This window comes from Rhinolophus sinicus, linkage group LG02, assembly GCF_036562045.2.
Source record: "Rhinolophus sinicus isolate RSC01 linkage group LG02, ASM3656204v1, whole genome shotgun sequence".
Lineage (NCBI taxonomy): Eukaryota > Metazoa > Chordata > Mammalia > Chiroptera > Rhinolophidae > Rhinolophus > Rhinolophus sinicus.
The window spans coordinates 103,743,556-103,757,814 of record NC_133752.1 but is presented as its reverse complement, the minus strand read 5'-3'; the positions used below and the strand labels follow the sequence as shown (position 1 = coordinate 103,757,814).

The 14,259-nt window shown below is 38.8% G+C and overlaps 1 protein-coding gene across 4 annotated transcripts in view; it reads right to left on the bottom strand.

Annotated features, from left to right (window-relative positions):
• PRKCQ (protein kinase C theta) overlaps positions 1 to 14,259 on the bottom strand; it is a 111,843-nt gene that overhangs the window by 53,209 nt on the left and 44,375 nt on the right. For all 4 annotated transcript variants that reach the window (XM_019738249.2, XM_074325017.1, XM_074325016.1 and 1 more), the window contains exons 2-4: positions 12,790 to 12,916; positions 9,092 to 9,291; positions 5,820 to 5,880 (exon numbers count right to left, since the gene is read on the bottom strand). In XM_019738249.2, the coding sequence (XP_019593808.1) occupies positions 5,820 to 5,880; positions 9,092 to 9,291; positions 12,790 to 12,907 (379 nt within the window). In that variant the 5' untranslated portion in view covers positions 12,908 to 12,916. The remainder of the gene's footprint in view (positions 1 to 5,819; positions 5,881 to 9,091; positions 9,292 to 12,789; positions 12,917 to 14,259) is intronic.

Sequence of the window (14,259 nt, the reverse complement as noted above, 5' to 3'; positions counted from 1 at the left end):
CCCCTAATGGTGGCGGGGCTAGAAACATAGTGAGTAGACAGAAGTGGGGCTGTGTAGAGGGAGAGGAATCCCTCTCCCCCAGGAATCCAGCCAAGTCCCAGGACACATTTCAGGACCAATGTCTTCTCTACAGTGATCCACGGGTCTGTTTTATGGCAACTCCGGACCCCGGATAACAGGCATCCCCAGAATCACATAAATAGTTCCACAGACGGGGCGTAACACTGCCTCATACTTTAAGGTTAGGTAATTCAGGTCTTTTTATTTGGAACTAGGCTGGAAATAAATTAGGGTTGGTGAATAAGGGGTGAAATTCAGGGTCACTGAGGCAATTGCCTTTGCCTGCAAGTTCTGGAATAAGTGTGGAGATCTATTTACAACTTGTGACTGGTGTAGTAGGTCATTTGTCAGTCAGATTTGACTCATTTCTATTTTGGTCCAGATGAAACAGTATGAAATAAATAAAGTATAAAATTACTTTTAAACCAAGGGATGGAAGTGATGCATTACTATAAAAAATAATATATATATTCTCTGCATGAGACTATAATCCTGTGATTTCTTTTAAAAATGTCAGAAAGTGCTAGAAATGAATTTATTCCCTTGCTGCTTCTTGTGATATCCTTTATCCTCTAACCATCTCAATCATTACAAGAGAGTAAATTTATAAAAACTCAGAATTTCTTAAATTCGTCCGGTATTTACTATGTTTATTTCTGAAGTGATTTCCTCCTCTGTTTCTTAGCTTGATGAAGTTCATTGGTTTTTATATGTTTGGTTACTTCTTGTATAGTAATGGCTCCTAATCTCTTTATTTAGTTTAATCTATCACTTGTTTGTAGTCAATCTAACCACACACGTTTCCTGGGCAGCTACAAGCAAGTTGCTACATGGAATATTCTAAAGAAATATGAAATGTTATCCCTAACTTTTGAGTGGCTAAAAGTCAAGTCAGGGAGACGTGGCACTCACGCAAAGAACAGTATGCGATGGTGTGAAATAGACTTGGAGGTGTGTACACCCATATTTTTTAGGAGGTAGGAAAGGAATGACAAAAGAGACCACAAGGAGACAGCTGAAAATTTAAGAGGAAAACTTGAACAATACCACTTTGGGCAAGCCAAGGGGAAGAACAGGGTTTGTTTTTGTTTTTTTTTTGGCATTGACTGATCTAGAGGTGTCAAGGGAATTGAAGGCCAAGAAACAGGAATTTGTCTTGAGGATTCATACTCTTGGAGAAAGGCATTTAGCAGATTGGTAGAAATATCAGCCAGACTCCTAGGGTTTAAGAATTGACAGAGTAGTGAAGAGACAGGGACTAATAAATAAGAACTACTTTTTCAAGAAATGTGTCAGGAAAGGAGAGGAAAGAAAAGCTGATGGAGGTAAAAAGGTGAAAGAAAAAGATCTTTTTCAAGATTGGAGAAGATGGTTTAATTCAGGATGTCTCAGCAATGAGTGGGAAATCAAAGAGAAGGAACAGCTGAAGATGCTAGAGAGGAAACATGGTTGATGGCACAGAGCTGCTAGGGATGGGAGGCAGGAGACCAAGAAAGGGAGGGACTTTCTCTGAGGCAGAAGAGTGGGAAGAAAATGCAGGGAGAAGCGGCTATATTCTAAGTGCAGACAGAAGATGGAGTCTCTCCCAGTTATATTGGGGATAGGCCAACCTCCAAGAGTGAGAAGAGTAGGATACCCTCAGAAACCAAGGAGCATGGGAATGTTTGGAATAGCCATTGTATGGGAATCAAAAGAGAATAAAATGAATTTTTAAATGCCACGGTGAGTCCTACCGAAAAGTTCAACAAACATTCATTAAGTACCTCCTACATACCTAGTATGCAACCTGGTGCTGGAGTTAGAGACAAGTAAGATTGGTTCAACCATTGCTTTCCTGAAAGGAATTTAGAGTCTAGAAGGAAAGATAATTAATGTAGTAATTGTCTAAATAGGGGTATTCACAGGATGCTATGGGTCCTTGGAGGTGAGGAAGCTACACCAGCAGGTGTAGGTCAGTGGAGGTGAGAAAAAGAGGAAAGTTGGACATGGGACGTACTAGCAGAGATGATTTCTGAGCTGGGTTCTGAAGGATAAATAACTTACTAATGTGTGGGAGAAAGTATGGTGGGGAAAAACAAAAAGTATTCTCTCTAGATGGAAGAGACTAAGCAAGGGTACAGAGATAAGTTATCTCAGGATGTGTATATTGCTAGAGTGTGGCATACGAAGCAGAAAACATCAGTGGTCACATCTAGAAGACATATAGATATCAGATCAGTTTGAAAATTTTCCTGCAGATAATTTGTAAACACTGGAAGGCGGTAGGCAGGGACAGGGGCAAAGGGAGGAACAGATGTATTGCATATTCAGAATGGAATTTTTCATAGTTCATTCTGGCAGCCAAGTAGAATGATGGGGATTTGGCATGAGGTAAAGATGATGTAAGCTGGGGATAAAATTGAAAATGACTAAGTAAACAACATGGGCAGACACTGTTGGATTAATGTGGGAAGTTGAAGGAAAAGGAGGCTATAAAAATTACTTCCAGGTTTCTGCATGGATGAAATAGTAATTAATTAAGACAATGAGTACAAAACAAATAGCTTACTGGTAAAAATGGAGCAAAGGCTTGAAGAAAGAGAGGGGCATATATGTGGTTTGGAGATCAGAACATCTCTGGAAGAAGAGGGTGCTTGTGAGAGCTGAGTACTGGCAAGGGCTCATCATGGACTCCAGGTGAGGTCAGAAGTTAATGTTAGAAGTAGGCAAACAAATGAGTGTGAAAGAGAAACTAGATCAGGGTAAAGTCTGGTACTTACTGTGTGAAAGAGGACAGAATTGACATGGGAGGAGGATGAGCTCTGAGAGGAGAAGGTCTGATTGAGTCCTTGACGGGTTGGAGAATTCTGATTGATTGATGACCTGTAGGGTGATTGTAGGTTACTGAATGGATAAAGAAAAGTGTAGGGAGGTGTGAAAATATGAGGTGGGGTATCAGGTGGTGTTAGTGAACACTGAAAAAGTGATTCCAGCACAGAAATCAAGGAATGGGGATTTTAGAAGAGAAAGAATGGAGTGAGTTGTGTATAGAGAGCTATGAGCCATTTACTTCCCTGGAGAGTAGAAAGGAATTGAGACTTCTATTAAAGACGAGTGTAAAAGACATGTTCGCATCTTAATTGTTATCCAAGATTGAATTCCTCATCCCCTCTCATTTGCCTTCTCTTCCCATATCTCTCATTTCTACCACTCCTATTATCATTTCCCTAGTCTTGGCGATTTTAAGAGATACCATCAACATTTTTTGCCTTCACTCAACTTTCATTTTAAAAGAATTATAAAAGCACCTCAACTATGTCCTTACAATGGGCATACCCTTTCATCTACACTGCCCCAAAATCTTACTCTTATCCTATTTTCTTTTATTTCATTCCTATAACCACACCTCCAGATGAGATTCTCATCACAGTCTATATCCAGGCTACTTCTTTTCCCAAATCAATCCCACATTCTGTCACAAGCAATTGCCCCCAAACACTGCTTTCATTATATCAAGTCCTGCTCAAGAATGTGGCTATGACTCCTTGTTCATGGTGACTTCCCGATGTCCACACACTCTTCTTGCCTGCCTTCCAAGCCCGGATCTGGCTTTGATTCTTCATTCTGATTTTAGCAGGGGCCCACTAATCTACCTCCACTGGTCTTCTCACAGTCCTCTGTCCATTCACATTTTTGCTCAAGCCTACATTTTTTTCCTCCTAGATGTTACCCGTCTTCTTTGCAGATCTCAGTTTTGCCTGTCCTTCAGTGCCTGCAGTGTGGAATTTTCTGGAATGACGGTAACCCATCAGTACCTCTTGGTTAATTAGTGTTTATGTGGTTTAGGGTTTAATTCTATAACTGTCTAATTTACACCAAGTCTCCAATTTGGGTTGAAAATCCCTAACTGTAAGAACTCTTATATGTAGTCGTAAACATTCTTAAAATTGAATGATATCCTATACTTCTTGTCATCAACAAGGAATTTTCTAGTTAGGTTATTCCATAATATTGCTTGTTAAAAAATTATGATTTTTTAATATGTGAAAATTTAGAGATGGAGTTTCAATTTGGGTCTAGATATAAAAATTTTTAAATGCTACAAAGTTGTATTCTTTAAAAAAATTTCCTGGGCTTGCATAATTATTGTTTTTAAAATATCATTGGTTTTTGGCCACCTGAATTTTCTCTCTCATTCTAAGACAAAATTTAAGTTTCATAATAGTAGGATGAATATCCGTGGAATTATTTTTCAAAGCAGTGGTCTTTAAACCACTTACCAAAAATACTTGCATTCTGATAGAGGACTTCTTCGATTTACACTGGGCCACGTTTTGAATGAATGGGAGAAGTATACTTTCTCTTATTCAAGGAATTAAACAGTATTCGTATTATCATTTAGGCCAGTACTTGCACTTTTTATGGAAACTTATTTATTCAACTGTCCTACAATCACTCTCTATCATTTGGCAGACTCAAAAATAGTATAATGACATGTACCATATATTTAGAGCTAGCAGAGATAAAAGAAAAGTTCAGATTGTATTGTTCCCTCTTTAGGAGTTTTTTCTTCTTTTTTGAAAAAGGTTTATTATGGAATATTTCAAATATATACAAAATTGAGCAAATACTGCAATCAACTTCCCAGTAGCTGTCACGCAGCTTTGACAATTACGAGTTCATGGCCACTCTTCTAATATACTCCATCCACACCTCCCACCCCATTGGCCCCACGCTAATGGGTTATTTCGAAGAAATCCCTGGTATTATATTATTTTATCTGGAAATATTTTAGTATGTATCTTAAGGATGAGGACCATTTCAAAAATATAACCACAATATCATCATCACACTTAAAAAATTAACAACAATACCTCAACAATGAACAACTATCTGGTGAGTGTTCAATTTTCCCTGATTATCTCATAATCAGTTTTTTCCAGTGTATTTAAATCTGGACTTAAAGGAATTGTCCATGTGAAGCAAAACGCAGAAAGCAGCTTAAATCTGTAAACTAAAACTTGTTTCTTGGTGGTAATTTAGACAATTACTAAAAAGCTAATTTAGAAAATAATAAAATCAGTTGATCACCAGTGAGTTCACATATCCATTCTGAGGCTTAGGATTTTATGAGCAGTAGCATTTGATTCATTCAAACAGTAGCATTTGGTTCTTTTAAACAGAAAGAACTGATAGGCTGTCATAGACACAAGCAAGCACACACTCGTAAATGTAATTCTGTGACCAATGTCTGTGTGTGATGTGGAATGGAAACTCTTTAGCAATGCATTTTCCTTCCTTGTTCCTAAAAGGATTTTGAGGTGACTAACTTGAAGACAGTGGTATTTTGCACTAGCATTATGGGAACTATTTATTGGTTTCTTATTTATTTTGTATTCTACTGATGTGCAATAGTTTGTTATATCACATCATTTACACACAGTTTGTAGACACATCGTGGCACATAAACAGAGCCTGTTTTGAATTTACATTAAATTCTCAAACTAAAATACAGACAGACTATAAATGCACTGGGCATATGCGTCCACACAATTGAAAAACTAATGCTATCAATGTTTTACATTTCTATGTTTCTCTAGCCCAGATACGTGTCATTTCAACTAATGTTTGAGCACCACTGGGAATTTTAAGAACATCCCTTGGGCTTCCATTTTCTCCTAATTGTTTTCTCTGCTGTTGTAGAAGGTACATTGAGTTGCACATAAGGAGAAGGGACATGTCCTCCTCACCCCCCAACAGGAAGAAGAAATGTCACTTGCCACTCATTTCCAGAAAGTATCTTGCGTTCATTAGCATTCGGCCTTGAGGTTTCAGCTCTAACTGGTTGAGAGAAGGAAAGAAAGATCAGTCAGCATGTGAAACAAAAGCTGAGTTTAATGACGTCATTACTGCCCAGTTTGGTGATGGCAGATTTCCAATGCAGGACGCAAGCGTTGCTCCCTCTCATTTAACTCACACACATTATCATAATAGCACAGCATCCGTGTACAGTCTTTTATTAAAACACCTCAGCAGCTCATTATTTTTCCTTGGAGATCAAAACTTCCGGAAGGAAGAAACAGAATTCCAAAATGGATTCTGTCTGATTTACTTGCCCAGGGCTGCTGCTTATCTGAAGCATTGTAAAGGATAGATTGAGGTCTGAATCCCCGCAAAAGAATGATGATGCTGGGACTAGCTCACTTGGGGAACAAGTTGGTCTATAGAAGGAAAGAGGAATTCTTTACCAAGCGTGATTCCACACAGGCCTCTAGGCTAATCAGGATATGAAATGGGGGTGGCCTTTTTCTTTCACAAGGAGAGATTTTCTCCTTAGGAAAGTGCTGGATAATACGTCAAGGGAAATTTTAATTTGATTGGTTTGAGAAGGGATAAAATAATATATTCCAGTATCATTATGTAGAAAGGACCAGAGCAAAGTGACATTTTAAATGATGCAGGATATCTTGTGATGTGACTTAAGGGGAAAAATGGCAAATCCAAGGTAACCTGACAACTGTTGCTAATATATTAAGTCATAACACCGTATTGTTACTATGCCAAAAAGAATACAAAGATGAATCGAAGGTCCTTATTGATAATTACATCCATGAATTAACTAGAATAACTGAGAAGTAGTAAGAAGTGTCCAGTTGAGCCCAGGATTGAATATGAATCGTAGCTAAATAATTGACTGGCAGTGTGACCTTATGCAAGTCACTAAACGCTCAAAGATCACTGAAAGGCTATTATCATAGCAATACTTATGTCACAGCATCACTACTATTAGAATTTTATGATAAAATAAGCTGTACTTCTTGGTCAACTATAAATTCTCAGGCAAGCTTAAATAGATTAATGAAAAGAGAAGTGCTTTTGATATCAAGTATATACACCGTTGTTCTCTGGTTTGTGGAATACACAATAAAGATGGACGCAAAGATGTAACTAGAAGAGCCAGATAAGGGCTCATTCCCAAACAAAGTGGGGAAAATTGGTATCAGGTGACCACAAAGTCATCAATATTCAGGACTTAGTGGTGATGGAGAAAATTAAACTAGTTTGCTGCTGGGAAAACGATATCCATATAAAGTTACAGTCCATCATGTTTTTGAGGGTGAATAAGAGATAATGATACAAACAGTGAAATCCTTGAGAAAGCAGGAGGCAAGTCTCCATGTGGTGTTTAGAAACTGGATGATGGTGTCTGTGGAGGTGAAAGGCAACTTTGAGAAAATAATTTTTTTTTTAAATAGAGAAATTAATTTTTGGAAAGCAGATTTCAATAGAAGCAAGGGCAAATATAAGTCCAAAACAACCTGCTGGCCCTTAAACACTACAAATAAAAGTAAACCAAGGAACAACCTTAAAAAAAAAAGATGGAAAAATGTGAAAAGGTTGCCAGTTAAATGAGGATCTGAAGGCCACCAAGTGTTATGACTAAATCATGAATAATAAAAAAAAGTGAAAAATCTGATAAGAATAAAATCAGAAAAAAAGCCAAGGCTAGAAATCAAATGCATTTGAGTTATAAATAGAAAAGCACCCTGATCATCGGTGACGCTTAACAAAAGAATTAAAAAATTAGTTATCTTTTCATTAATTGAGAAGGAAATCAAATAGCATGCTACTTTAAAAAATTAGGAATTTGACGACTTTTTAAATTTTTTTTTTTTTTTTTATTGAGGCAGAAGGCAGAAAAGAAATGGGAATGGAGGAAAACTGGGGAAGACTTTCTCTAGTTAATCTCTTCTTTTTCTCAGTTAGATGTTGCCGTTTAGGCCCAGCTGCCACTTCACCCCTCTCACTCACCCGGTCTGTATAAACCTTTTAACACTAAGTTACACACCTGGGACATTATCCAGTTTTTTCACGGCTTCCTACTTGCCTAAACAGTGATCCAGGAGGAATTCTGTTTTCATGTCCCCCTTCCCCAAGCTGAACATGGAAATACTCAATAGATTCTGCTGAACTGAGTGATCTAAACACATCTAACAAAGCATGGGAACTTTTTTTTTTTAAAAAAAACCTTGGTATATGCTTATTGTTAAAGATGATTTTAGTGACACAAAGATTTATATACATACACACTTTCCTAAAAAGGACTGAATTTTTTTAAGGTCACAAATACAAAACGGACACAAAATTCTTTTTTTGGCTTATATTATTCCCATTTTGAAACCTGTGTCTTGAAAGATTTTTGGGTGGAGTTGTTAAAAATGTGAACTATTGGAAATAAACAGAAAGATAAGATTCTCTCCTTTTTGCATAAATGACATAAACGTTTGAAAACATGTTCTGGGTCTCAGATCATTTAAAAGCAGTTTTTACTGGTATATATATGTATATATTTTCATTTTGTGGGCCCCAGAAATTTTCATTAGAATTTTTTATGCTTTCATATTCTACTCTTCCCTTTAACATTTCTAAACATTTGCTACCAAAACAGTAACAACCTAAGTTTTCCAAAACTTGGTGTAGTAATTGTAACATGGATTTTGCACGATGTACTTTTTAGTAAAAGGAAGCTAAGTGAATACATTATAGCTAGAACAATTTATAGGGATTAGCAAACTACTTTGGAGAAAGAAGACCAAACATTAAATGGATCTTTGTTCTATCCTCTCACTTATGGATCTATTGTCTTATCTACCTTATCTTAGTATAAGATATCAAGATATCTTGATAAATAGATAACATGTTCTGGGTCTCAGATCATTCAGGAAGGGTGAGATTCCCAAGTTAGGGGAAATTTGTGATATTTCTGAGCTTACTATTAGTTATAAATCAGTAACAGTACTACATAGCCTAAGATATCTTCTTCACCTTACACAGGAATCAGAGATTTGAACAGGTCAATACGTTCCACAATGAATAATCATTGTCATTGTCAAGTCACCAGTAAGTAAGTGGTAGGGAGTCTGTTTACTCAAAGCTAGTGTATCATCATTTTAGGATAACGTTGCAGTTTTGAGCTAGTCTTTAGCTCATCTGGTACTTACCACGTCATGATATACACTCGTTAAGTAAAGCTCTCAGCTCAGATATTTACCCATATTTCTGTCTTTCCGTTGTTCTTTCTGCATCTCTCAGCCAGGGAGTAGAGCTCGACAGTAGTTTCAGATATTAGGTCCACGTTTTTGCCCTTCACGATGATCTGCATTACCCTCCCCTTGTTGATGTGGGCATCAAAAGTGCTGTCCCAGGGAGGGTACATGGTCGGCTTTTTCTGGATGTACATCTGCCCATTCTCTACGAACAGAAAGATACGGTCTCGTTACTCCTTTAGCCAGCTCTGGGAGAAAAATTCAACTCAGCAGTGGCACCCATTCCCTCTGCTCGGTAGGGTATATAATTCTGTCGGGAAGACAAAAGTAACACATAAAACAATTCGAGACAATATAGGATAGGATGAAACAGTTCCAAGGTCTGCATGCAAGGTAATGTATTGAAATGTGAAAGTCAATCTATTAATAGATAAGTTAGGCAACAAAAATATGACCATGGCTTGGACTACCAGTGTTCATTTTTTATTCAATAGTTAGTTTCTTCACTTTGAGTGTGAACACCTGAGCCATATAAAGAACTCAGGCTAAGCCTGGTATATTTGGTAACATAGAGTGACCCAGACCCCATTTTTTACACATTTTACACTTTTATGCCTTTTAGGAATCCTCTTTTGTTAATCTCTAAGGTGTGGGTACATGACGGATTAATTTCACTGACATCTGGTAAAAAATAGTTGATACAAAACTACCTTGTATTCATCTGAAAGACACAAAGGCATAATTTAAGGTTTATAATGAGTATATAAAATGATATATGTAAAAATTTTCCATTTGCCATTAATACACTAAGAGGCAAAACCTTTCAAACACAGTGAGCCATTATTTCCTTCTTTAATTCTCAAATGAGGGTACATCTTACATGTCCTGTGCACCCTAAACAGAAACTGACAAGTAACTAACTCAGAGAGGTGGTGGTCTTCCTGCCTGGAGCCCGTGGCGCAGGCCACAGACCTGCAGGTGGGGAAGGGAAGGTACGCAGGGCTCCTGGAAATGGTCCTGACAAGAAACGTGGTCCGGATGATGGAGTGTAAAGGGAGCGTCCCCAGACCAGCAGGAGACTGGGAAAGAGCTCACTAGTGGGATTAAGGGGTGCGTATCCTATCTTTTGTCCAGATTGGATTTCTACAGTCTTTGTTCTTTAATCATTTCAGAAGCAGAGAACTGCAGCTGTACTTGAGTGCTTGTTTCTTATGATAACGAGCATGTTAAGTGGCAGATTTTGATGAGGCAAAAGGGAAAAATCCATTTAAAGCAGGGAGACAAAGCAGTTCTGACCCCTGATAGCCCTTTCTTCCCAGTGCATAATGCTAAAACGGAACAGGCATTGAGCATGTGCTAAATTATTATTCGGGGGTAGGCCGGGATTTGAGTAGCCAAAACTTCAAATTTTAGGTAAAGCTGGCTACTAGAGGTATAAACTCTGATCATATGAAGCCGTAGGATAGGAAGGGGAAGATTTTAATGTCTCGTTTAAAAGAAATTCAACTGGAGATTGGACTTAAAAAACAAACAAACAAAAAAATGGGGGCAGCCAGTTAGCTCAGTTAGTTAGAGCTCGGGGCTCTTAACAACAAGGTTGCCGGTTTGATCCCCACATGGGCCACTGTGAGCTGCGCCCTCCACAACTAGATTGAAACAATTACTTGGAGTTGATGAGTCCTGGAAAAACACACTTAAAATAAATAAAAGTTAAACAAAAACAAACAAACAATGGCAATATTAACGATCATAGTAACATTTTACTTCCATGGACTTGAAGCCTCTCCTTCTCATAATTCTTTTCAACATAACCATTTTCCACGCCCGGCAAAGGACAGACATTTCCACAGCAAGGCATTTCTCATACTTTCATTCACTAGGTTTGTAATAACCTAAAAGAGGACCAGAATTTAGGATCCTGTCTATTTACAGTGAGTTTTACATTTTCAAAGGCTCTGGAACGCACGGCACTGTGTCCTGTTTGTCTCTGTTCTGTTGCCTCATCACGGAAAACATAGCCTCACACCCTCAAGGTTGAAACGTGTTTAAATTCTGTAGAAGTAATAATTGAATTATAATGTTGAGAGAGATTTCTTTTCAGAACAAAACAAAAACAAAATCAAAAGCAAAAATCTCCAAACTCCGCAGGCTAACCTTTTGGAAAAACAAAGTCTTCTTCTTTTCTGACAAGGTCTTGATCCACATGGCTGATTAGACCAAGTTCAAAGGCAAGGCCAAAAGAAGAAGAAATTTTAAAAAGGCTCTCGGGAGGCAAATGTCAGGGAGACCTGTGGTTGTAAAGAGAACTGGATCCAGGAGACCCATTAAGTCCAGAGTGGCTTTGAAAAACTCACACATTTTACACTTCAAAGATTTCTGTGACATTTGAAAGGTTTTAGCTTGGGAGCAAGTGCCATTCTTACTTTTAACTAAAAAGGAGCGAAATCTGGACAGAAGGGAAATCAGGGTGATTCAGTGGCTGAAAGGATGAAGTCGGCCATGAGACCTGTTCTTTTAGGGGAGGGAATGCCCAACATAGGAGGGTTTGGAACCCCAGGATCCTGATCTGGAAACCCCCAGCTGGAGGTTCTCAACTGTGCAATCAGGGTCCCCTGGAATCTGTGAGTGTCACACCCCTAGAGGCCTTCTTAGGACTACCCTGTGTGAAATAGCTCACATCTCTCTGTCCCCAATGCTTCTCTCCCCCCTTTACTCTGCTTCACAGGAGGGACCATATTCCATTTTGGTTCATTGCCTGTCTTCCTCCGCTAGCGTAGAAACACTAAAGGAAAGGCACTTTTGCTGAGCCAGTATGCCATGGGCGCCCCATTTCTGTATAAATGAACGTAATGGCTCCTGTTGTTCTTGAAAACTTGCACGGGGTAATCATACTTCTCTCCAGAGTGTCTGCCAAAATGAGAAATGTGTGGCAGGACATAGGGAAGGTAATGAGGCTGGGAAAGCCTTGGGCTGTAACCTGCCTCCTTCCTTTCTTTTAGAAAGTCTGTAAGAATCTTAAAATACAGAGGCAGGGAGGAGGAGAATGGAAGCCAGTTGAAGTGACCCTGGAGAGATTCCAGACAAAAAAGAGTTATTTTAATTGAATGATCTAAACCTATACAAGGAATCTTAGAAGACTGTCCCACTTGCCCTCTTACCATGAACTGCCTATATACATTTCAATTCGACAGAACGTGACTATTCTTTCACTCATCCAGGGTCTTAGTAAACGCAAAAGTAAGTTATCTGAAATTTGGATTCTAACGGCTAATATATATTCTTTGTAACATTCGTCAAAGCTTAGCCAAAGAAGCAGTAAGCCAACTTTAGAGGTAATTCTAAGATTATGCAGACTTTATCTATAATCACTGAAAACAATTATAGGTCCCTTGTCCTGCTTTAGCTCACTACATTCCCCCCCCATTAACTCCTCACACAACGTCTGCAAACCCATGTCTTATTTCCTTTGTTCCCTTCATTTATGTGGAAAAATAGTGCAGTGAAACAGAACATGAGGCAGCAGAGCTGGCTGTAGTTCAGACACGACCACTACAGCCATATGCTCTAGGAAGTACTTGGTTTCCCCTGGCATCGGTTTCCTGGACTGTGAAGTTAGGTTGAACCAGACGACCTTGAAGAACCTTGAGAGGCTTCGCTTCATAGTTCATAGCAGGGTCTCCCCCCACCCCCCACTCAGGCTTACCTGATTCAACATATTCTTTGACAAGCACGGCACAGTAAGGGTTAACAGCCTCTCCCTGACATGGCTGGCAGGACCCACAGTCAAAGTGGGATAAACCGATTCGAAGAAATGGTGACATGGTCGTTCCCTGTAAAGCGACAAAAGACAAATGCTATTTGGGGGCTATAAACTGTGTTACTTTTGGTGTCCCATCTCCACTTAAATAGTGCTTTATCACAGACGCCCAATGCTTCCAATGGTTCAGCTATCCATTCGAACAAATGCTTTGGCTTCCCCTTCTGCAAAATACATTAGTGGGCTCATCCCAAAACACAGACTGACTTGCCAAGGGAAGAGTCTTTCTAGAAGTCTGTGTGATTCAACCTCGTCCGCCAGGACGGTAATTCCATTCTTAATTTAAGGGAGTCTTTAATAGTTGCAGAGAGAGGCAAATGTTTTCCAACAGTTTATTTCTTCTGTTATTCACGTAGGTACCCAGGAACCCACACACAATAATAAGAAAAATGAGTTTATGAAGAGTGAGCCTATTTTAGTCACAGCAGTTAAATATGACACCAGAAAATTCTTACATGGGCTATTTATGTGTGTGATGGAATTGGCTCTGGGCACTTAACAGCTGATCCCTATTTACTGGAGACATTTCAAAAAGGTTGCTTTCTTCACAGTCATATATATGTGTATGTGTATGTATGTATGCACATATATAAAATAAGCCTTTGACCATCATGAACTACTTAAAAAACCTTAAATCGAAGGATAAAATAGTGCTTTCTTGTGTCAGGATAAATACAGTACTTCATAAAATCCAATTCACTGATAATTACGCTTTCCTAGAGATCTAGGTGAAAATCATGGTGTTGGCTACAAATTCTGGGATTCCAGTCTTCATCTGCTATTCTTTCCTTTCCTTGTTTGCTCTGGCCACCACTTACCTCAACCACACACCCTTTTTTTTTTTCTTTTCCTAAACTACTTTTCCATGAGGTCCCATTACTCTGAAATCATCATCTGATATTTAATGCCAAAGTTACTTCCTTGCTCATTCTGTGTTTTTGAATCATTTTCTCCTCCTGAATTTCCCCAAACTTTCTTAAGTATGTTCATAAGAACAAAGCATTAGCTGACTTTTCTACCTTTTATAAAGAAAGAAAACGGCTCAGAATACTAGGAATCTAGATGTGAGAGTAACGTAGCTGGAAACCTTGGGCCCAGAATCCCGCATCTAGCAGCGTGATGAAAGTTCACCAGACCTCAGGAATGCCGGTGGTCTTTGGGGGTTTTCTGAACCCAGAGAGAGACAGCTTAGGGGCGCTTAACAACTGCTATTTTCATGGATTTTAAGGAAGTCCCAATTTCCTGCAGAGTTTAGCAGGAGATGGTTACGGAGTCCTTGTGATTTGTTCTTAGTCTCTGAAACACATTCTCTGTAAGTCACACTGTTGAATCAGCAGCTAGGTGACTTTCAGGTGT